General features: G+C 45.4%; 1 protein-coding gene across 2 annotated transcripts; it reads right to left on the bottom strand.

The window, feature by feature from the left end:
• Positions 1-317: 317 nt before the first annotated feature.
• rgl1 (ral guanine nucleotide dissociation stimulator-like 1) lies at positions 318-24,387 on the bottom strand. 2 transcript variants are annotated; one of them, XM_070961230.1, is made up of 18 exons: positions 24,125-24,387; positions 9,926-10,036; positions 7,239-7,447; positions 7,068-7,142; positions 6,789-6,979; positions 6,562-6,686; positions 6,205-6,420; positions 6,011-6,114; positions 5,765-5,849; positions 5,512-5,601; positions 5,047-5,133; positions 4,752-4,784; positions 4,534-4,655; positions 4,164-4,253; positions 3,810-3,993; positions 2,354-2,605; positions 2,127-2,241; positions 318-1,750 (listed from the first exon to the last, which is right to left on the bottom strand). In XM_070961230.1, exons 1-18 carry the CDS (start codon positions 24,281-24,283, stop codon positions 1,563-1,565), a joined length of 2,436 nt encoding a protein of 811 aa, XP_070817331.1. In that variant the 5' UTR covers positions 24,284-24,387; the 3' UTR covers positions 318-1,562. The 2 variants fall into 2 exon arrangements, with proteins under 2 accessions (XP_070817331.1, XP_070817330.1); XM_070961229.1 differs by lacking the exon at positions 24,125-24,387 and adding an exon at positions 12,497-12,739.
• Between the last annotated feature and the right edge of the window lie 122 nt (positions 24,388-24,509).

The raw sequence follows: 24,509 nt of genomic DNA, 5'->3' as shown, positions 1-24,509 counted from the left end.
GTTAACTGGCTGAACATTCGATTTCACATGACACCGTAAGATCTGCAGGAGTGCATTATAACCGGAAGAAAAGAGACGACTGAGTGTTTATCTGCAAATGTGCGGCTGTTATGTGACAGGTGATAAGTGTTGCTGTGAAACTCTGATGATGCTGGAGATGAGGAGTGTGCCCACGAGACGAACAGATGGGCGTTTACTGTGCGAAGACGCGTTCGGCTTTCGTGTGTGTGTGTAATGAAGTGACGCGTCCCTCAGTGAAGACTTCCAAACGTCTCACAGTAAAATCTGGCACTGGCTTCTTTTTTTTTTTTTTTTTTACGACACTCTGGATTCATTACTTTTAAAAGTCCTCCATCACTCTCCAATCTGGCGTTCATTTCTGGACTGAATCGCGTTACAAAAACATATAAAAAGCAACAGTTACAAACAAAAATAGCAATTCATTTAGTGAAGAGGGAGGAAACCGCTTACAGAGCGGCTCACTCATTCTTCTGTTTTCACATCCCGCTGGCATCTCAACCAACTGACAAGTGCAACTCTGTAGTTCATATAATGAAGGGCAAAGAGGTACAAGTATGCATCAGTCTGAGACACTTTGCACGGTGCTTTCCAGTCCAGGAAGTCAGCTCCCTCCTCTTCTTCTTCTCTTCTTATTCAAACTGAATATGTGAGGACGTGAGGGATCATCTTTCTGGATTGGAAAGCGGCACAGATTTCATCTCTACACCCTAAAGATAGGGCAGGTAAGGCTATTTCAGTATTTGCCAAGGACTTGTTAAAACCAAGTAATGGAACCAATCAGAACGCACGTAACTCTGCATTCGTCACACAGCTCATAACACGAGAGGGGCTGAAAACACTGTGCACACTGTGCACGAGCTGGACGTGGCAGCTCAACGTGCCCAGCGGGGGAGAATAATGACATTACAGCTCCTGTCAATCAATGAATCAATATCATTCAGAATACTGTCAGAGGTCCATTCAGTCATCGATAAAGGCAACAGGACTGGACACTCAGTCCACTTCTCCATCTAGTCCACCATCAGTCTTCTCCTTCTGCATTCGACACACTTCTGTTACCAGAAAAGTAAAGATTCAGCTACACAGACATCACAGAACAAAAAAACAAGTCCGTTCAATATCAGAATACTGTTGGAGGTCAGGAGTTTGGCTGCTCCCGTAACATGTGCAAAAACCTGTTGTTGTAAAGACTGGCGGCCACTTGGGGTCGCTGTTACACTCTGTCACAGGCATCACTAGTTAAAAGTCAAGTCCCACTGGCACAGCAGTCACGCTACACACCCATGGTCCATATTAAGGCTGGGCAAAGGGCTGAAAGGGCAAGAATGGGTGGCACAGTCCAGGGTGAGGCTCAACGGGTGAGATAAGAGTCAAAGTGGAGCTCTTCAAGAGTCTCATTGGGATCCATCAGCAGTCCTCCAGAGCTCCTCGTCCGTTTATCCGCCCAGCCTCTTCACCCATCAGTTCACATCAAGTCCATGCCCGGTATTGTCCTGGATTAGTGGTGTAAGGGTTAACGGCTGGGTCCCCGCAGTCCGGGGTCACAGCGTGACCTTGCTGAGCCGGAGCGACAGGCTCGAGCGGTGCTGGGTGCGAGGGAGCGTGGAGCTACACCGGCTTCGCAGCTGCACCGCCCGGCCCGCCGAGCCTCGCACCCGCAGCAGGAAGTCAAAGTTGGCTGAGGTGTTCATGGCGTAGAAGACGTTGGCGTTGTCTGGGATCACCAGTTCTGAAAGGCGATAACAGGGAGAGAGAAGGATTATGAGCGTGCTGTTTGTGCTGTTATACTTTTAGTCAGCAATACATGAGTCACTGTGGTTCATTAAGTTTGCAAAACAGCTGATCAGTGGGGGAAAAATGCAATAATTAAAATGCTGAATTGCAAAAAAGGCGTTTCATCATAGTTTCTAACTGCTGCTACAGCTTCTGCCCACTGTGTTCATTGTAAAAATCTGTCTTCACATCTTGGGATAACGCTGCCTATTAACGACATTATTTGAGGCAAATTAGCACAGGTTGTATCTCCGCTTTGCCCCAGGGACTGCATGAAAAATTAACGAGGCTCGGTTTAAAAGCAGAGCCACGTTGTTTGTTTGTTTTTTTACCTCTCTCCTCAGAGATGACTTGTACCAGCTCGTATCCCTCCTCTGGCTCCACCTCCAGGTTGTGCTTCGCCATGGCTCTAGAAACAACGGCCGGAGTCTTGTCTTGATTGGTCAACTATTTAGAGAATAGACAAAAGCTTACTCACACAGGGCTTAACATATATTCTGTGAAAATGTGACCACGGAGCATCTCGCTCACACAGGAACACAAACACATATTTATGTACCAGTATGCTCTTGTAGAGATTCCCGTTGCCGTGCTCCAGGCTGACTCTTATGATGCACGCGTCCTGGGCCTGGGTGTTGTAAGCCGGGGTTTGGCTCGGGGAGCTGGGGGTCAATGGCGTGAGGGAGACGGAGCGTCTGTGGGTGCACAGGGGCCCGGGGAGCGAGGGAGACGCAGGAGTCATGGAGACGCTGGCTGTCGACGAGCTGGTGTCCATCGAGTGGAGCGAAGTACAAGAGGAGGATTCTGATAGCTGAGGAGACACGAGACCAGAAGTTACACAAAACCGCTATTTGATCATATCTGCATCTATTTGAGGTGAAGATACTGTGAGCGCTGACCGAGATAAACTGAACTGTTTTTCATATAAAGCTCAAACAGCATTTTGACAGAGGAGCTGTATGAGAACTATTAAGCTGGAGGAGGACAGGAAAGGGGGAGTGTTATGTATTTTCTTTTTCCCAGATTAAGACTTCATTTTATTCTTCTTTAATAGGATTTGTCGTAACAAAAACATTTTTTTTAAAGATCAAATATTTCCATTGATGGCTTTTGTGTGATACGTCGTCGTCATTCTACTCTATTTTTACCTTTATTTTATTATTTTATTCAGTGTTTTTTTTTAATCTGTTTCTATGTCCATTCTGTCTCTTTTATCTAAAACACTCACTTGGTGCATGTGGTTTCACATTGAGCTGCAAGCCCTGTATGAAAGGTGCTATACAAATAAAGTTTATTATTATTATGTTGTGTGTACAAAACTGTTGGTTTTGTCCTTTTCTGACACATTAGCACTTTTAAAATCAATTTCTTTTCTGATCTCTATGTTTGGCTTATACTGCGTTTTTATCTTACTGACAGCGCAATTTTAATTTGTTGATATAAGGAGGACCCCAGGAAGACGTGCAACCACTCTGTGGAAGCTAATGGGCATCCGTTAAAGAATAAAGATTAGGTAGAAGGATCGATACGTCTTTCCTGAGAAACATAAGCAATCAATGTCTGCGCGTTTTTCTGCAGAGACGATGTCCCTCCTGATTTATGCAGCTCCCACATTCACTTCGTTCTGCACAGAAAGCAGAACTACAGTGAAGTTCAACATGTCAGAAATGACAAATCTGTTAGCGACAGCTCAATTTTCAAAAAAATAAATCTATAACGAATGGCTGGACATTATTCAGTACACAGTACATATAATTTTGTTATGTTTTCCATCATGCTAGCAATTGTTAATTTTTTTACTTGTATTTTATGATTTTGTGGCTATGTAAAAATTCTTATTCCATTAAGATATTAATGGAATCGAATCTTAATTTTCTGTGCAACGGTAAAGTGAATGGTGCAATTTTTCTCTTAGTCAAGGACCTCCTATTAAAAATATGCTCAGCTCCCCTCCACACACCAATAACTTTCATACAATCTGACCAAAATGGACGCATTTCTTCAGTGCAGCCCACCTTGTTCTGCTGGGAGTCGGAGGTGTGAGTGGGGGTGAGGCCCTCGCTGTCTGACGGGCTGCTGGAGTCACTGGAGGACACGCTGACCGAGTCCATGCTCTCCCCTGAGCTGCCAGTAGGAGGCGAGCGCGGCGTCTCTCTGACGGGAGAACTGGCTGCGTTGCTGTCTGTTCCAAGAAACAGCCTGGAAATAAGAGGAAGTCACTTATTAGATAATAGAATAATCAGGTCACAGCAATCCAGAGCTTGAATATGACAGCGTGACATGTCGAGTGTGACACGAGGCACATTTCATTTAAAACTAGACCGTCCTCCATTAGAGTCTATTAACATCTATTTTCTGGATGTACTCACAGGCTCAGTCTCTTCACCATGCTTTTTCGAGGCTTGGGTGACGTTGGACTGCTGTCGCCAAGACCTTCAATCTCACAGGACAAGGCATAGCTGCGAGAGAGAACAGTAATGAGCCTCGTAAAAAAACAAGTCATGTGCCAATTGGTTAAGAGAACCATGAATTCTGAGCAAGAGAGAAGAAGTCAGAGAGGACAGGAATACAAAAGAACGGCAGGGAGAAGCGAGGAGAAAAGACAGAAAGAAGCTTCTATTGTGTGTTTGTTTGTAACAATAGGTCCAACAGACCATGACCTCATGCACTAATTTGCTTTTTATCTAATGGATAACGGTGCAGCCAAGAGAGAATGTATTCAGAGGAAAGCAGCAGTACCTCTCCTCCTCGCTGAGCTGAGCCTGGCTCTTAAACCAGCGGAGGAAATACGGCTCCGGAGTCAGACAGTAGCTGTTACAGGCCGACTGCAGCAGCTTGATCTGAGCTATCACCTCAAACTCCTGCAGGGACAGAGAGAAGGTCAGCCATCGTTAGCATCGTGCGATAACTGTCGGGGTGCAATCGTGTCGGAGGAGGCGGCTTGCAGCTACACTCACCCTGCGTCTCTTCTCAAAGTTGATCAGGCCACCCTGCGGAGGACACAAAGAGCACGCTGTCAGACCCTGGACATCACATGCCAGTGGCCGCTTAGACAAACAGCATTAGGTGGACCACTCCGAAAATGGGCCGACAAAATTCCTCACGCACTCATGGAAACTTACGCCCCAGTTTCTGACAGCGGTTACACAGGCAGACTCTCAGATCTGCGGAGGTGTGTAAACTCGCAGACACATGCTCTCAAACATCCACACACACACATTCAGCAGGTGTCCGGGCTTTTTTTTTTCTCACCTCGACTAAGTCCGGCAGGGCCGTATCCAACATGGTCAGGTCGGTTAGAAAAGTCCCCAAGTACGGTATCGTCCCTTGCATTGCTCCCTGCGGAGAAAGACGGCTTTTTGATATCTCTGAAACCACATTTAGTTTAAATAAATACTTGACGGGTGCCACAACAAAGCCGGAGACTAATTTAGACTGTGGTCTTCATGGTTTACAGATGCCAGTGTGGGTTTTGTAAAATACAACACAGGCTTAATACAAGTACAGCACGTAGCGCACTGAGTAAACAAAGCTAAGCATGTGGCTTCATCTCACTGGAGAGGCTAGAACTCACTTTACAGCACACTGCCTCAGAGGAATGTGTTGTTTCAAATTAGAGAGCTCTGTTTTAGCACTCTTTGATAAAAGCTCCATTTGCCTGGCTTTTTTTTTTTTTTTTTTTTGCAGAGGCTCTTTGTTAGGGAGCCTTTGTCTCACCATTTCCTTCTGCAGCTGAAGTCTCTTATGGGTGCGTTTCTGGTGCTCCTTGGCACAACTCTCAAGACTGGCAAACTTTGAAGTGCCTTCCTGTAGAGCAAACAGAAAAAAACAAAGCGTCAGTCATTGAGATTCGAATGAAGAAGTGAATGAGGGAATGCTTTCAGGATGTCCAGGTGAAGTTACATCTGTTAGGATATTCAATTTACTGATCCACAGATCCGTCACATATGAAATAACTGTCAGGACTCACCCTCATGAGGAGCTCTCTGCTGGTCAGGTAGTTGTTGTGATCGGAGAAAATGTCCGACAGTTCCTCAAACGTCTGCATGCTGTCTCTGTGCAGAGCACGGATTCATGTTAGCTATCGGTAATGGACATATCAGCTCAAACACACATGCAAAATCAACATCTCATGCTGTTGAATTCGGCCAAAGGGCTGATTCTTGCATTGAGATTCGCTGAGATTATCTGCACAGCTGAGAGATCGGAGGCTTACTTGTGCACACAGGCCCATGCCCTTTTCAGCCTGTACAGCGGGTTGGACTGCAGCGCGGATACGATGGCTCGCAGGGACGAGAAGTTTTTGCGTATTCGACACTCCTGTTAGGAATTTGCACAAAGGCGATCAGAACTTGGCCCGTTTGCGTGGCAGGTTTAGAGATGAATTTGTGCGTGCGTGTTTCTACCAACCTGAGCGATGTCTATCCAGCGCTGGATGACCCGCGCTCTGACATGCGGTCTGATCTGTCTGTGCTTCAACACTGTGCTGACCACGCAGGCTGCCACAGCGTTAAACTGCGTGATGGTGGCGCGGATGGTGGGGGCGCTGTGCTTGTTGTGCTTCTTATCCCTTTGGGACCAGATAGAGCCCAGGCAGTGGTGGGGTACGACCTTTTTAAACAGCAGCTAGAGGAGCAGAAGAGCAGGCGGATGTTAGTATGACGCCACTGATGAAACATCACAGCGATGTAACCTGCCTGACCTTTTCCCGCCTGCACATCTCATACCGCCAATCCACCCGTTTCCCTCTCATTTCCCTCCACTTACCGCATCCATGTAGGTCAGCTGCTCTGCCACCAGGTCGGCCTCAAAGGACAGGAAGTTCTCCTGGACCTCAATCTCCACTTCCTCCTCCTCCCCCAGGCAGAAAGAACTGTTCCCATGGAAACTAGCTAAAAGCAGGCAAACGGATGATTTGAACCAGAGGAAATTTGACACAAAGGAAATGAACGCGACTGCACAGAACAAAGAGCAACATGTTAAAAAATAGTTACCATCAGCGTCGTCCATGCTGGCCTGACTCTGCAGCTGCTCCAGCAGACCCTCTGCCCGCCTCAGAGCCTCGGAGCCCGGCAGGGCCCTGCGCAGGTAGTCCATCAGCCTGCGGAGACAGGGGTAGTCAGGAGGCTCCTGGAAGTCTTCAGGACACTGGTCCAGCCAGGCACGCAGGATAGAAGCCAGGGCACTGTGGAGACAGCGAGGAAAGAAAAAACATCTTGAGAAAGCTGTCCATATGCAGCTGTTAGTCATGAACATATAAAAAAGCATCTCACTTTCTGATGGCTCCATTGGTTTCAGAGCTTCGGCATCTGCCTGAGTCCTGCTCATTTTCTTCCACGCTTCCATACCTGCAACAGAAAGTAAGGAGAGGGCACGTTCAGCACCGCTAAAACGTAAATCAGTGCGTTGTTTTGGCTTCACGCAGCAGTCGACTCCAGCTGTACCTGTCCAGCAGCAGCTGCAGCACAGTCTGTGTGCTGGCGAAGGCTCTGTAGGTGGACAGGAAGATGGAGGTGTAGGTGAGGTCATTGTCTCCAAACGCCGTCAATAACGTCTCCACCAGACGCTCCAGTGTTCCAGCACGGATGCTTCGGATCTTGCAGGTCTCCAGCTGGCTCACCGTGTGGCCGGGGGGTAGACGATCGCCCTCCGCCTGAACACACGCACACATTTGTACACTGTTAAACCAGTGGGAGGTGAACTGAGGAGAGATATTACGCATTGCAGTGACTTGGCTCAAGCTTTCAGAGATTGTCTTGGTGTTGTTTGGCTTAGGACGCGCGTCATCACAGATTAATACTTAATGTGTCAGGCTGTCTTGGCTGTCATCTCCCACAGTTAATAACAGAACACAACTTCATTTATGTTGTATTTATGTGGTATTTTATTTATATTTTACGCCCGCCTTTTTGTCTGTTGTCTTGTTGTCCTTTAATTTATTGGTATGGCTTATTTGTCTTTGAGTACGACTATATGTGGCCAGATTTGTCCTGTTTGATTTGTGGCTTGTTCTCCATCAATTTACTGTCATATGATGTCTTGTCTGTACTGTGTTTAAGTACAAATTCACAAGTACAAGTGCTTGTACTTTATTTGAGTATTTCCATTTTATGCAACTCTATACTTTAGTAAAGTTTCTTTTCAGATCACAATTTTACATATCCTGTCCTGTAAAATCCATGTGTTTTTCTACTTGTTCAGCAAATAAACTATTAAAAAAGCCTCTTGAATTAGCTGGAAAATGCATCGTCACACAGCTGAAGACAGGCCTGTTTTTCTGAGCTCGTGAAAAGTAGATCTCTCCAAACAAATGATGATCTTATAGACTATGATGCATTGCTGTAGATAAAACTAAAGAACAGTATAAAGTACTTAAAATCTGCCTTAAACATCTACAGCAAAACATTGACAGGAAGCGTTTTACTGCACAATGAGCACTTTTACTTTTCATACTTTAAGCACATTTTTTGGATAATACTTTTAGTGAAGTGAGGCTTTAAATGCAGGACTTTTCCTTGCACTGGAGTATTTTTAAGTACTTTTCTTAATTAAAGGATCTGAATACTTCTTCTACCACTGCACAGGAGTGGAACAATTAGACGACAAAAAAAGATGGAGGGACGGAGGAAACAGCGGGGACAATCGTGACCTATATTTAATTCGAATTTCTCCAGATGTGTCCGACGATTGTGTCTATGGGGAAATAAAGAGCGGTTACAAAACAGGCGGGGAGAGAGCAGAAGACGAGGTGGCACAGACGTGCAGAGAAAGAGACCTTGGTGAAGTTAGCACGCTACAACAGGAAACGCTCCAATCTGCTTTTAATCACAGCAGGCTCCTCCTCCGCCGTCCCTCCAGACGGAGAGGAGGACGGCAGCAGCGGAGCCAAGTTCTCCCTCCTCTCCCCTCTGATAACAACTCGGTGCACTAAGAAATGCCATTATTTATCTCTGTGAGGTGACCCACTGTACAGTCACACACACACAGGCTTAGGTTTTACAATTCACAATGAGTTAGAAACACACAGACTCTGCAACCAACTGCACACACTGTAAACAATACATCAGTGTGGGCGCACAATCCCACTGATTGTAATTGCTCTTATTCACTTACAATTGACCGTTCATAGTAAAAATACTCATGTCTCAATAGGCATCGCTCTCTATTCTACTCCACTCAATAGACAGCGCCGCATAAAGCACCCATGTTGTTTTAATTAGCTCGAATACAGTTGGCAGCTCACGCCGATGTCAATATATCAATACAGTTTTAAGCCCTCAGAGCTGTTATCTGTTTCATCTTTCATGTGCCAGTCCCCCATCCCCCATGTCAAGCACAAAGAGACACCAGTGATACAAACAAACTCACAACACAAGATCCCGATTTTTTTCTCTTGCAGACAAAAGACGGCATATATCTGACTTCGCTGGGTTCGTGCATTCCTTTAGTTGTAACTGAGAAAACACATGAAAGAAACTAAGGATAATGCCCCTAATTGGCCCTTCTGTGCCGTATAATAATACGCTGTATAACATCTTATTATGCTGGTATAAACAGTGCAGTGCAGGAAACAGCAATGCCTCATACGCACAGAAAAATGCATAACTCAAGGAAAAGCCTTTAATACCTCCAACTTTTTTTTGTCATAGCAGCGTTTTATAAAACAGCGCTGTACAGGGGAGTGAGCAGTTCTGCTGGCAGCCGGGAAAGTCAGGAAATCACATGCTTTAGCTAAACAGTCCAGGTCTGGTGAAACTGTTGGTTTTCAGCAGGCTAAAAGGTGTTGTCTAAACTGGGAGATTTATTGCTCCAAATGTTAAAACAACAGCCCTGGTGGAGCACAATGCTGAGAGACGCCCCACAGCTCAAAGACGGGCTCTGTTTTAGATGATAGAGATTAGATTTTCTGTTTTGGAGCTCTGCACCATTTACACATGATAGATTCCAGAGGCAGAGACTGTTCCACGGCGCTCCACGTTTTGCAGCGCAACAGGTTCAGAGGGTGGAAAAAGCATCAGGTTTTCATATGTGTGATCTGTTTAGCTGACGGTTTGGAGCTTGTCTCGCCTTTGAAAAACCCTTTTCAGCTGTGTTTCTGTCATACTGGGAGACATCAAACGGGCCCACTCACCCCGAGCCATCTTGCTCCCTTGTTGGCCGCCTGCTGAATCTGAACCCTCTTCAGTGTCACATTGTAGATGGCTCCTTCCTCGACTTCCTCCCCCCAGTCCTGCACCGAGCTCTGAAAGGAGAGGGCAAGAGGGCGGATGTTAGCAAGCTCCGGAAAAGTGGAGAGATGCATTTAGTATAAGAAAAGATTCAACAATTTCCAGCGAATAGCTTCAGGCTGCAGATCTAACGTCCACAACAAGTGTCATTTCAATAGTTCAACGAAATAGGAATTGGCTTTTTTTGGAAACTGAAAAAGCAGAAGAAAGAATCAGGAGAAAATACAGAAAAAAAAACAACAACCACAGCACTCAAACAAACTAGTAAAAGAAGGACGAGAGTGCAGTAAAACGTCAAGAATGACCAAATCCCCAACCCCCACCGCTGCAGCCTGCCAGGCCTCCCTCCCTGCATTTACTCCCTCTTTTATTCCCTATCCATCTCTTTCACCGTGTCCTGGTCTCTCTGGAGCTGGAGCCAGAGCTGGACTGCTTTCCTGGAGCTCAGAAAGCTGGAGATAAGAGCCAGAATGGATGAAGTCTCCCAAACAAGCCCCCACAAAATAAAACAAGACATTTGCATCACTTGTTCTCTGTGTTGACATGGCTTTGTCTGTTTGGCAGCCTGATTATACAAGCCAACAGAGCTTGATTACAAATCTGCGCCTTGAGAGCACAACCGCACTTAAACCAGCTCGTAAGACTCAGTGGATTTGTGCTCATCTTGCCCCATATGTACTGTGTCTGTCTCTGGTTGTAAATCACTGAATAACAGCAGAGTGCATAAACACACAGAGGGAGCACAGTGAAATCAAAATACAAAACTCCTGCTGGGAGAGAGTGTGCGCAAACACAGCCAGAGATATGCTGAGACATCAACATATGGAGACAGTGACAAAAACAGAGGCAGAGACAGCGAAGCACAGACACTGGCCAAATATACTGTAAACACCACGCATGCAGTATTATGGCCAAGTCCTCCTCACACACACACAGAGGCTGAGACGGCCAAGATCACTCTCGCTTGTCCCTACTTTCATTTACACAGCTCAATGGCAAAGTCCACACTATTCCCCAAACAGAAGGGCTGCCAGCGAAGAGGTCAAGGGTCAAAGTCGCCGTTAACAGGCTCAATGGACGGTCCTGAAGGCCGGTGGCACTCAGCCATGACTGAGCCGTGTTTGGGTTTGAACAGAAACATGTGATGCCGAGATGAAAAGAAAGCCCAAACCAAAAAAAACACAAAGAGGGAGAAAGAGAGGGGAGGAGTAAAAAGAGGGATTTTAACCGCCTCTGGCAGATGAAACCAGCAAACAGGTCTGCATGTCCCAAGATGTACTTGTCAGCAACATGTCCACATGTCCCGTCCCCTACCCCGTTCAGCATCTTGTCTTATGGTCAGCAACCTGGTGAGTGCATGTCTCTCTGCCTGTCTCTCTCTCTCCAGCCGCTGCTGGCTGCCGGCTGGATGGCTGGCGCAGGGACAGATAAATACATCAGTGCATGAGTCATGCAGTCCACACACTCCCAAAACAATAGCGGGAGGTCTCTGTGCTGGCCGGCCCGGGCTGCTGAGTTCACAGTCTGCACACACAGCCTGCTTTTTGTCAACCACAGAACTGGAGATGTTTTTCAGTGCAGGGTTTAACACACAAAAAAAGCTCTGCTCGCTTTGTGCAACAAGTTCAGGGCTTATCGAGAGACAAAGTTCCACGAGCTCGCATGAAAATGGAAAGGAGAACTGTCACAGTGTTATTTCTGTTCACCGGAGGGAGGAGGATAGGAAACATCACACAGCAGATAGGGGTGAGTTTCCAGAGAGCACGGTTTATCAAGTGAGCCTGGGTAGGGTGTAAACAGGAGATGAGCTGTTTACTCTCTGCACTTGGATCCTTCCACAGAAGATGCTCAAAAAGTGCACAGGGAGGGCACTAAGGAGAGCACAGAGGCATATAGTACACTATCTGTGCTCTAACAGTGCTAATCTGCCTATCAGCTGTGTGTGAAACAATACTCCCAAGATAACAACAACAACAGTTGTGTTAAATCTTTGGCGCTGATCTGTTGGCTTTTGTGTTTTCCTCGCCTGGACGCAGCTGGGACCCGTGGAGAGGCAGGGGCCTCGCCAATTGTTCCCTCTCTGTTTCGCTGCGGGCCCCCAGACAAAAGTTTTCATATGCACCATCAGGGAGGGGAAAGCTAGCGGATCGAGTTCATATTCTGGCGGAGTCGGCAGGGGATTTTTTTAATTCTATCATCCCTTCCTTCACCACGTTTCCAAACTTTGCGCGACATTTTTACGCACAAGAAATGTAGGTTAAACTGGATTTAAACCTGATAAAAACAATTAAAACTCAATGTTCAACTGCCCCCCCCTCCTTTCCCCCCTTTATCCGCTACTTTCCCAAGCCTACACCCCCTCACCCCCCTTTCCCTCTTCAGCCTCCCTCCCTCTCCCCCTCTCTTCAAAACCACAAACTCAACAACAGAGCACAGGATGGAAAACCATGCGAGATCTTTTTGTTTTTGTTTACCATTTTAGTTTTCCAGGCGAATTTCATGGTGAGCGTTTCTTTCATGGTCCGGGGGCAGCATCAGAGCTCGGGAATAATCCGCCAAGGAAAGAAGAAGATGTGCTCCTTATTATATATGTATATATAAAAAAATCCTCTCGCTGAGAAATTTTCTTCTCCTTCAGCTCACACACTCTGGTCCGCTCCACTCCAAACTCCAAATCCTCCTCCTGTGTCTGTCAGTGGGCTCTCTCTTCTTCTACTGAATGACCGAACTCCTCCTACTTGCACTCACAACAGTTCCGTTGAAACTCCTCCTCCTCCTCCTCCTCCTCCTCTTGGTCCGACTTTCATCAGACTGACAACAATGTGCGCGCTCAGACGCAGTCTGTTTGCGCAACACGCCAATACGCAAGAATAATAAATCTCCTTCCTGAAATTCATAAAACCCATGACTGATTTTTATCAGCTGTTTATTGCAGTTTATTTGTGGTTTGTTTGTTTGTTTGTTTGTTTGTTTGTTTGTTGTTTTATCTATTGTTTTATTCATTGCTGTTGCTGCTGTTTTGGGTTTTTATTTTTTATTGTAAAAGTAAATGAAAATTAAATCGCCATAAATCCTTATCATATGTCCAATATGCGAATAAAAGTGTGTCTTTAGAGAATAAAATGTCTTGGATGTTTGTTCCGTATTGTGTGGGAGTTGCACTGTGTGGGAGTTGCACTGTGTAAAAATCTACAAGCTGTTAATATGAAGCTTCAGCAGTCACAGTTAGACTAATTAAATCGGTCATTTAAGTTTAATCTTGCTTTTTTTGTTTCCGAGGACAGTGTTTTCCAGTTGGGTGAAGGAATGATTACACATGTAGGAAATTACACTATAAAAGGACCATGTTAACAAAAGTTCTGCACTTCATACGACAAATTGCTGAAGACGGTCTTTAAAAGAGTACGCACTGATTTAGCATTGTACTCCTTTAACATTGTCAGACTCACGATGTAAAGTTAAAAGAGAGGATCATGATTGATTTACTTCAGCACAGATATCGTTTTTTGGCCTGCGCAATGTCAAAACCTGGCGCCCACATTACCCACAATGCACTCGACCGCCGGCGGTTGGAGATGTCGTACATTCGGGTGTTATGCTAGTAGCGGCTAATGTAGCGTCAAAAAGCTGGCCTCGAGCAGAGGTGAAGACCGGGCAGCAGAGCTCTGGTAAGTGTAACCTGTCATATAACTGTCCAAAACCTATCAAACTGTAGCAAATACCTGACTAGGAAGGCTTCCAAATGTATGACATGTATACTGCGCTCTGTCAGGTGTGTAATTTCAACGTCCTTCCTTCCGTCCTCTTCTTCTATGGTGTCCACTACATATTCTCGTCACCTTGCCATATAATGGGAGCGATGTGTATCATTTTCTTGTCCATTTATGACCATAATCCACACTCTTGTTCTTTAATTTTGTGTGTGTGTGTGTGTGTGTGTGTGTGTGTGTGTGTGTGTGTGTGTGTGTGTGTGTGTGTGTGTTTAGTGCCAACAGTAGTATAATATCTGTTTTCAACTGTCATTTTGTTGATTTCAATACACTGGCACTCAAAAAGTTGTTTCAAACAGTTAAGCAATGCTAGCTTAAAGTTGTGGTGAACTATGCTAACTATCTGTGTAGTAGCTGGACTGGGCATGGATGGTTTGTTTTATTTTTTTTGTCATTGTCCACTATGTTTTAACATTGCTTGATGAATACTTCAAGTGCCTGTACAATTCTCCAGTGGGAGAGGAGCTTTAGCGGGCAGTGTTATTTAAATGGAGGTTCTGCATTATTATTTGACACTAGCTGGGTTTCCATCCAAATGTTGTGCAAACTATAACCGAATTTTGAGCAAATCTGGAAAAGGAAATAGATAGATGTGCCTTATTGATCCCAAATTGGGAATCTCTTGCGTTACAGCAGCAGGTTATTCAGGTTTTGCACAGGAACAGCAAATAAATAGTTGTGTAAAATGCACACGGAGGTGCATTTCCACCCACTACTGCAATGCTCTTATGAGGAGTTGGTTGGGCAAGATGAATGGCTGGTGGCCTTGAATTTCGTCAGATTCCATACAGACTTCATATGAGTGGATGAAATGATGTACTGTAAGTCCTTGCTGTCTTGTGTGTGAGGCAGCTGCAGCTTCATGGCCCCTGCGTGGGACAATACAAGGAAGGCTGTAGATGTCGTCACCAGCACTGTGCATTGTCAGTGACAGGAGAGGAGAATAGGCTGAGTGTGAGAATGGGCAACACTGTTCCACTGTGAATGTGCCTGCACACGTACTCAAACAGCCCACTTGTGTTAATAAACGGGAAGATATGAATCAAGCGTCAAATTTGTGAGGGGTCTTTTTGTACAAAGTTGTATCACAAACATCAAATGTGAGCACGTGGTGGTTCACACATTTGCTGGTCCGTTTAGTCGGCTGATGGAATAATTAAACAACTGATTCAGAGTCAGCAGACAGTGGAAACCTTATGATCTTATTGTCATCTGGCTCGGTGGGAGCTGGCTAGACCTGCTGTGGCCCCCTTTTCAATATTGTGATGGTGTTCATGTGTGTACGTGATATACCCACCCACTCCTCTGGCTCCCATAACACCCAACACATAACCCCAGCGTCACACTCAACGTCACTGGCTGTCACACACCACAGTATCAAGCAATGCACCCACGCACACAAGGTCCCCACTTTTGGCATCATTGCCCCCTCCCAGCTTTGTTGGAGGGCACCAGAGGGCCAGGGAAGCCCCATGCTAGTCTCCGTCAGTGTTTCTCAGTCTGTGGTAGTCATATGCTTTATCAGTGTTTCTTCTTGCTGACTGTTCATCAGGCTGTATATCTGGCCAGCCTCCAGTTCCCAGACCGAGCTGCCCCGCTGTCCACTTGGGTCTCTGGAGCTCTGGGAAGCCCAGAGGGGCAGTGGGAAGGTTGCGACCCCACACGACCTCCAGCTAAGCCCCGGGGGGACTGGAGTGTTGGTCTCACAGTGGGAGCGATGTCACATTTCAGAGCAAACAAGACGTTTGACAAATGTGACAGCTGCTGCGCCGTCTGATGGATGAGCAGATGAGTACATACATCTTCCAGCTTGAGAGGAAAATGTGAAATGTCTTGTCTTTCTCTGGGGTCCAGGTCCATTAATGTATACTGGTATTCTAATGGGACACATTAGAAAAGAGGCTAAATTTCATTAAATGTCAAAGCAGTTCTTGGATATTTTGGTCTAAACCCAAGTCCTTTGCTTTCTTGCCAAGAGTTCAGTGAGAAGATTGATACCACTCTCAGGTCTGTACCCTGAATATGAAGGTAGAGCTTCAGTAACAAAATCCAGCTACCAGCACATCTAAAGCTCACTAATTAAAATAGTCTCTTTTGTTTAATTTGCACAAAAAACAAAGAGTAAAAATGACAGGTTATGTCATTATGTCAAGAAACACTGACTTCCTGGAGCCTTATCACTGCCGTGAGGTTGCTGATTGCAAGTTAAGCTGCTAGTCTCATCAAATGAATGCTGGACATTAACTGAAATAATGTGGGATGTTAATAATGTTTCTTAGAGAAACACAAAGTTTCTGCATTTGTATAATCTGCAAAGAAACTAGTAATTGTAGTACAGTAGCTGTAGTAGGGCAGCACTATATTTTCCTCTGAAATGTAGTGGAGTAGAAGTATGAATTAGTATAAAATAGAAAAACTCAAGTAAAGTACAAGAATCTCAAAACTGTAAGTGTCACTATCTTATATTTGTGTCTTAAGTCTGCAGCTCTGTAACTGAACCCGACATCGCTCTCCTCTAATCCAATTTCCCGTAGCCTGAATGTGAAAATGAAAGGCAGTGCCACAGAGGTGAATGGCATCTTGGTGCTGTTATGTTTGGAAGACCATCAGTTTTTACTCATGGAATTCCTGCAATGCAGGCCAAGTTTTCCCTTTCTCTCGGAAGATTAATGACGTAATTGCACTTAGGAAAGCCCTTGACGAGGGTTCCTGCAATTATTGAACTTCCCAAGTGCGATCGTCTTCTCCCTGTTCCACAAAGTCAGAACAGAGAGCCGCGGCACAGACAGAAAGGGGACAAAAACAGGAGGAGCACTGCTCACACTGTTATTGCACCACTGTGGGGAAAAACGCACATTCCAGGAAATCTCCCACTTCCTGCCTCCAGCCTCCTGACTCCAGCGAGCCTGCTGTCCTCATACCTGACTGGCTGGGGAGCCTCTCTGGCCCGGAGCATGGTCATAAAATCAGACCAATAAATCGAAGGAGGAGAGAATTCCTAATGCGAGAAGATTGAGCAGGACAGACCGACAAACAGTGGTGATCACAGCGCTGAAAAAACAGAACCAAATCACAGACGCACAAGACGACAGCAGTGGGAGTGAGAGTGGGGGTCTCATTGTTTCCATCCAAGATAAAAAGGTCATGTATCAGAGAAAGTGTTGGACACTGTTGAGATTAACTTGAAAGGACATTATCTCCTCTGCAAGTGTGCGAGGGAGAGACGGAGACAGAGGGGGAGAGTTCACAGTACAGACTGAAACTGAGAGGATCCATACTGGCTGCAGGACGAGCGTGATGCAACAGGACCATCTTGCACTGGCTTCCACAGAAAGAGTGATTTCATACTTCAGACCGGAAAGCGACGCTCTGCTTTCTTTTCAGCTGCAGACAAGTCAACAGGAGAAGAGAGTCATCATTTCATCCAGTGAGAGGAGTATCAGCTGTGAGTGGAGCCAGACTCTCCAGTGGAAAGTCATTGCATGAAAAAAAGAAAAAATGGAGAGGATCTTTCCTGCTCCCGTATCTGGGCCGAATGTGTCACTGCTTTTATACTCTTGTACTATGCATGGGTATGCACACAGTGCGTTTCACTGTGTGTTTGTGTGTGGTTAGTGGGTTTGTGTTTTCAAAGCATACTGCCCAGTAGAGGGCAGAGTTCATAAACCGCCGTGTTTATCCAGAGTCAGCAGAGGTTTTAGCCAGACCAGGCCAGAGCAACAAAACCCAAGAGGTTGGATTTATGGTGCAGGGTCAGGATGATCGTTACTCAATAAAACCTGAAAAAAAAGACAATCGGAGTCATTTAAAGAGGTCATTTAAGAGCAGTGAAGCCATGGCAAGGCACTCTGTGAGCGTGCAGGTTTCTCTGATTGTTATTTAACGAGGTAACAGATCAGCAGATGAGTGTCCGTGGATCCAGTTGTAAGAACAATGAGAGCACAGACAGATGAGGACATGCCAGGTCTTCTCTCATAACACTCACAGCTGCATTTTCTTTCTCTGTGTTTCTGTGTCTTCTTCGGTCAACTGAACCCTTTGTTCAAAGAGCCACATTAAAGCTCTGTCTGCCTCTCTCTCTCTCTCTGCCTCCTCTCTTATGTCATGTCTCTGCTCCCCTCAGATCTTTTGTCCTGGCTGTTGTTGAGCTCTCCCTCTTTCTCTCTTTGGGTGGGTGACATCATTAGTTTCCAGTAAAGTCCAGAGCTGCAGACTGAGACCCCTCCTCCTCCTCCTCCTCCTCCTCCTCCTCACTCCACATTAAACACAGCTGACCCTGCAAACCAAGACATACTTACAGGAAAAGGTGCTCAGAGTTTTATTAACTCCAAATCTACACAATCCTATTGATGCACATATTTAGGCTATAAGAAATTGTGAAACAGGCTTATTTTTATCTTATAGCAGCCTCCATGTGGGGTCAGCAGGACTGTTGCATTAAAGCGAGGCTAAACCTCTCTGGAGCTACGATGACTCAGATGGTATGCTGGCAGTTAAGGGACTTTCAGGTGCATTTAGTTGAGTTACGATAAATTGGAGTACCAAAACACACACACAACCACACAACCCCCTTCATGGGACCCCAACCCTGCACCCCCCACCACAAGGTCTAAGCCCTGCTAAGCCTTGAATGAATCGGTCTGGGCTGGCTCGGTTGTCTGTCTGACCCCCTGCTAATGAGAGATGGACCATCTGTTGCCCAGCAGATACATGCTACCCTAAAGTTGTCACGTATGCAACAAAAACAACACGCAGCATCAGTGAAGCCGGTCGCACACCGGTGACAACTGCTGCTGCACCAAAACTGCAAATCACACCAGAAAACTACACGGCTATCACATCAGAATGTGCAAAGTCACACATACGTCAACCGTTGAGTCGTTTCACTTTTTGCTTTAAATGCTTAACCTTAACCGTTTAATTCCTGTCACTTATTCTAAATCGGAGGGATAATACGCTGCCGTCTGCAGTGCTAAACTGAAGTGTGAAGCATGTGCGCAGTAGGAAATGAAACTGCGTGCAATGGACGCGCAACACAACAACACACATCAGAGCTGCTGCACAAAAGAGGCAGTAGCTGTGTCATAGCTCAAAAACAAGCACGGCTGTTGCCATAACACCCACCAAAATCTAAGGTATTTCCTCTGCCACATGTGTGTTTAGAGTGTCAACATAAATCCTGCCATTGAACAGTTACAGGGTGTATTTCATGTGCTTAAGTTTGCGTATTTCTCTGTGTTTGACCTCAGTCGAGTTATTATAGTTAGTGATGTGCTGACCGCTCATATTAAATGCTGTTCGGACACCAGCGGCCTCCAGCTTCACACACCGATGCCACACACGCTCACACTCATGCTCTTTCTCTCTCTCACGCACACACAAGCTAATACACACATCACAATGTCAGCTTGATCCTAGTCATGCGTCCTGGCTAATACTGCCTGAGCGGGAAAAGGAGAAGAGAATTGTGTGTGTGCGTTTGTGTTTGTGTGTGCGTTCGGTGGCGGGCACCTTGCCATGCACGCTCTCTCACACACACACACACACACACACACACACACACACACACACACACACATACACACACACACACACACAGTCACAGAGCTGCCACGCTATAAAAACCAAATCAGATCAACCCATCACCAGCTCACCCCTAAACACACACCCTTCTCCATATGGTGCAGTGAGTTTCTGCTCCAGTTGAGCGAGCTGCTCCTGTGGTCGTGTCACGCTGGGATGGACGCTCGGGTGACAGGGACAATGCCCGCAGTATTGACTTTTCACACCAGTCCTATTATGTGACCTAATTAGGCCCAAGATCACAATCTGAACCTCCGCAGAGCCGCAGGCACCCAGGCAACTTGACACGCTGGGGGTCACCCAAGTGTGTAAACACCATCTTAAGTGGCGGACGGAATGAAAGGAGCCTAGATTTTAACGAAAAGAGAAGTTTGTGAATTGTGCAATTTTCGACAAAAGTGAGGACAGAAATGACGGGACTGAAGTACATTACTGTCCCTCCACTTGTCCCTTGTATTGTCAGTGCTAACTGGGTTAATCATTGAACCCATTCCTCTCCAAACCCCCTGAACGGTGCTCCCCCAGCTGGGCCGTATATAAACTAACTGGTAAAATGTGTTGATATTTCATAAACGTTATAGAATTGCTCTTCTGAAACCCACACAGTTTTCTGTTCATTGACAGGCAAAAAGCTGTAGAACTAGTCTCAGCCGGATGAATGAATCACAACAGTCATCAAAACACACGACAAGCAAGAATCAAAACTTCAGAAACGGAAACAGTGACACGTCACTGAGCATCAGCCTCAAACGTGCACTTCTCTGTTCAAAAAGACAAGAAAGAGGAAGGAGGAGTGCTAACTCAGCTTTCTTATTTTTTCAATGGAAAACTCGGCATCATCGAAATCGCCCCCCCCCCCCTCCTTTGTCCCTGTTTTCCCTGCTGAAAGTCACTTCTGCATTTCCAGCAAATGACCCGCTGAGGTTATTGAACCACCCTGCTGGTTATTGTAGCCCTACTCGAGTTTTTTTATTGACCGGCCTGCAGCTTAATTGCATTGACCTATCGCTGACAGGGAGAGAAGAGTATGAAAGAACTCTGCAGACTTCTAAAAACACAGTAAATGCAGTATAATGTACTGCGATAACCCACTGAGGTATGTGTATTTGTCAACACTCTCACTTCTGTGCAGCTGGGTTCAAACCCGGTCAAGTCTTTTGTTATTCCCTCTTGTGACACATCTTGCAACATCCTGATAATTCAATTTAAAAGATGCATTTTCATTACATAAGTTTATTCCTTGTGAATTATTGTCTGTGTCAGTCAGCAGATCTTTCTGTCCATCTCTGTTTGTGCAAATGACTGCGTGTGTTTATCTGAGAAACTCACTGACACCTCAGCACTCTGAACTGTGAACCTTAGAACTGTATATAACTGCACAGTTGGGCGATTACAGCCAGGTAATCAGTCCAATCACTGCCTTTATGGCTGCCCTGGTTTCATAACCTTCCTCTGTAGTGAAAAAGTTAGCTGACAGGAGAACGAAGAACACCTGAGAACAGTAAAGTCTTTGCCCTCCAAGTCTGTTTGAGCGTCACAAAGTCACTTAGAGACATGGTACAATCATGGCTTTTTATCACAAGAATGGATCAACTTGTAGATACCTGCAAGTTAGAGACTATTATAATAAAAAATTACAAATCAAGGAGGAGAAGGAATACAATTTAATCTCTATATTTCATGAGGCTTATGAAAAGAAAGATAATAAAAAGTTGGTGTCAAGAATATATGGAAGTATACAAGCTTCTAAAAATCATTCTACGCTATCCATTAAACAAAAGTGGGAGAAGGAGTCAGAAACACAAATATCAGAAGAGACCTGGATAGAAATATGTGAGACACAAGCAACCACTGCAAACTCGAGATCTCTACGAGAGTTCGGCTGGAAGACTGTAGTGAGGATTTTTTATAACTCCTAAATTAACAGCACTACGAACAGGCACACAGAGCCGAGGCTTTTGTTGGAGACAATGTGGAACCCCTATGGCTAACCGTGTTCATGTTTTTTGGTCCTGTCCGAAAATCCAGTTATTTTGGAGGGAGGTATTAACCGAAATAAATAAAATTATAAGAGTGGATTTGGAATTTTCTTTTGTTGTTTTATATCTCGGCAAAATTCTGAAAACAGTCTTGCATAAGGACAGATACTTGTTGAAGATTCTTCTGGCTAGTGGTAGGAAAGCCATAAACAGAAACTTACTTTTATTTTAAGACTCCAATTGGAGAAGTGTATGGAACGCTGGGAAAAATGGATCGAATATGCGCCTTGAAAAGTGTGACATTTGACATTTGGCTATGAAGTATGTGTATGTACAGTATGTATGTGTAATAGAATACTGTACCACCCATGATGATCTCATGTTCTATTTACATGTTGATAAATAAAAAGTTAAAAAAAAAAAAAAAAGAATGGATCAACTTGTTTTTTAACTTTGTGCTTTTTTTTGTCACAAAATCTTGGTTTGGGAGGGTGCTGCAAAAGCCACAATCCAGAAACAAGTTTCCTGATTACCCCACTGATGGTTCTTTACTCTTGAATAACTTTATTGAAAGCATTCACCCCTCTATATAATCACCCTCTTGCCCTCTAACCCAGCTGTGATGGCAGTCATAACTCTATACTGTAAAAAAAAAAAAGTCACATTTGAGTTTTGGACATGAAGGACCATGAACACGAGGTTTGGTGACAGCATTAGCGTGAGTGTCTGCAAGCTAGCCTCCATCTTCGTACCCATTGAAACAATTGGTGGAAATGGTGCTGTAAGATGGGAGGACACGTCAGCCAGGATGTCAGATAGGCAGCGAGGAGGAGGAGGATGATCTTTGGCTCAAAGCATACAAACAAGCACCGCAGTGTGATTGGCATCTGACAGAAATGTAAACTATTGCTGTGAATTAGTTATTTTCAGGGCAATTATAATGGAGGTTTGGGGTCTGAATGGCAGCGGTGTATGAAAGTACATATGAGGTACTTGTACTTGAGTTTTTTCTTTTCATGCCACTTTTTAATACACATCGTACTTTTTAATTCACTACATTTATCTGCAGCTTTAGTTACTCTTAACTTTTCAAATTAAGGTTATTTCTGTCATACAAAACTGAAAAGTGAGCTGAAAGGATTAGCTGATTAATCAATTAGTCAGCTGACAGAAGAGTAATTGGCAACAATTTTGGTTGCTCAGGAGGTGGAGCGGTGTATCAGAAGGTCAGCAGTTCGATCCCCGGCCTCGGCATTCTATGTGTCAAAGCATCCTTTGGGAAAGATACTGAACCCGATGCTGTGACTGGTTAAAGCTGGTGTGAATCGTATGAATGTTTGTGAATGGGTGAATGCAGACAGGGGGCATTGTCCTGCATTGAGTACTTTTATTTTCAATATTTGAAGTACATTTTTCTGATTATACTTACATGCTTTTACTTAAGTAACATTCTCACAGCAGAATTTTCATTTGAGTATTAGTACTTTTACTTAATGGATGTGAATAAGTCCTCCACAGATGAATTTATCCTTAGCAAGCAGAGTTCAGCCAGCTGTTTTTCTTACCCCAGGCTCTCACTAAATCTCAATGAGCCACGTGTGAACACAAAAATATTTTTGCTTTAGCCTCAATACCGAAAGTGCGCACATGCAAGCAATCAGCCACAACTAAGCTGGAATAAGCTGTCGCTGCAGGTTGTTTTCTGGTAATCACACTGTTAGGAGGAATCTGCGCCCTCACAGACTAAGAATTAAATGGAGGTAAATAAACTCAAACGCCCGGACGCTCACATGAAGTGCAACGTAAGCAGCATTTTTTGTCATGCTCTGCTGTTGACACATATTCAAGTCATTATGGCGTTTGGGTTCCAAAGTAAAGTGAGTAATGCCTCTTCTGTGAACTCTGACCAGTCAGCAAGGCTGTGCTCACACACACACACACACACACGCACGCACGCAGTGAGCAATAAGCGGTAGTTACAGTGAATATGCTGCTTTTCACAAGAGGTCAGCTGCCCTCCCGTCTGTGCCACCAAAGGTTACTGTGCTGTTTGCGTTATTGCACTCTGGGTTGTCGACTAGTTGCATAAATTTTCCCTGAGTGGAGGACAAGCAGAGGAACTGAAGTGCTGTAATTTGAGAAATTAGAAAGCAAATCACTGATTGATTTCAGGTTTCAGAAGGACTCTCACTGAGTGCAGGATGTGTCTCCATCACTTGTTCATGTGACCACCAGCCGGGCCAGAACTGCTGAGTCCAGAACAGCCGCGGATTTGGTGTGATTTGCTCTTCAGCTGCAGTCAGAAACGTCTTTCTCTCTCTCGTGCACACACACACACACACAAAGCCTTGCATCAGCACACCCACAGTTTTCCTATCATATCGCTGCCCCCTGTTTCTCACAGCCGTCCAGCAAACAGACCTTGGAGGCGTCACAAACACCGCCAGTCTGCTCCTCACTGCACATCTTTAACTGCTTAGAATTCCAAGCTTCTTTTCTCAGTCATTATTTTTGTCTTCATCTGTCCTGTTACAGCTCCAAACAATTTCCACTTCCCTTCCCATCCTTGAATCTGTCAAAACTGCCCAAACCAGTGACACCAAGCGACTCTTCACACACATTCCAAACAACAGAAAGCACAGGAAGGTCGTTCATGGGGAGGCCAACATCTGCCAGATGGCTTAATAAGACTGGAAGTACCTTAAAATAAAAACACACTCCAGCAAGCAGCAGGAGGGGCACACACACGGCTTTTCTGCCCTGTACTCACCCAGTGGCGGGGGCTGCTCTCTGGTGAGCGAGGCTGGTACCTCTGCAGGGCGACACCTCCTTCCCCCTCCAGCAGTAAGGTGCAGTCCAGGTCTGGACAGTGGTGATGGGGGCCTGCAGGCCAGGGCAGCAGGGTGGCCAGAGGGTAGTGGGAGATCATGCTGACCGCCTGGATCAGCGGCAGGGATGACAGGCACGGAGGGACATTCTCCAGTCTGGACGGCAGAGTGGATGGAGAAGGGGTCGAGATGAAGAGGATCAGCTGGGCTCACCTCCTCCTCTCTCCTCAGTCTGGTTGTAGACTGGACTCGACTTCAGCTCAGAGGTGTAACTAATGATCAAGTCGTCCACCTCAGTGTCTCCCTTCCTGTTTCTCTCCTCTCTCC

This window comes from Chaetodon trifascialis, chromosome 4, assembly GCF_039877785.1.
Source record: "Chaetodon trifascialis isolate fChaTrf1 chromosome 4, fChaTrf1.hap1, whole genome shotgun sequence".
Taxonomy (NCBI): domain Eukaryota; kingdom Metazoa; phylum Chordata; class Actinopteri; order Chaetodontiformes; family Chaetodontidae; genus Chaetodon; species Chaetodon trifascialis.
The sequence above is the reverse complement of the archived record's forward strand: the minus strand, read 5'-3'. Positions and strand labels throughout refer to the sequence as shown.

What these genes read in the sequence shown, in the direction of transcription:
- rgl1 (XM_070961230.1), bottom strand. Translation starts at nt 24,283, where the DNA reads ATGATCTCCCACTACCCTCTGGCCACCCTGCTGCCCTGGCCTGCAGGC. An exon ending in CAGCTCAGCGAGGAGGAGAG is followed by an intron (nt 4,254 to 4,533) that starts GTACTGCTGCTT and finishes TCTCTCTCGCAG; the next exon opens with CTATGCCTTGTCCTGTGAGA. An exon ending in ATGGTGAAGAGACTGAGCCT is followed by an intron (nt 3,994 to 4,163) that starts GTGAGTACATCC and finishes TCTTATTTCCAG; the next exon opens with GCTGTTTCTTGGAACAGACA.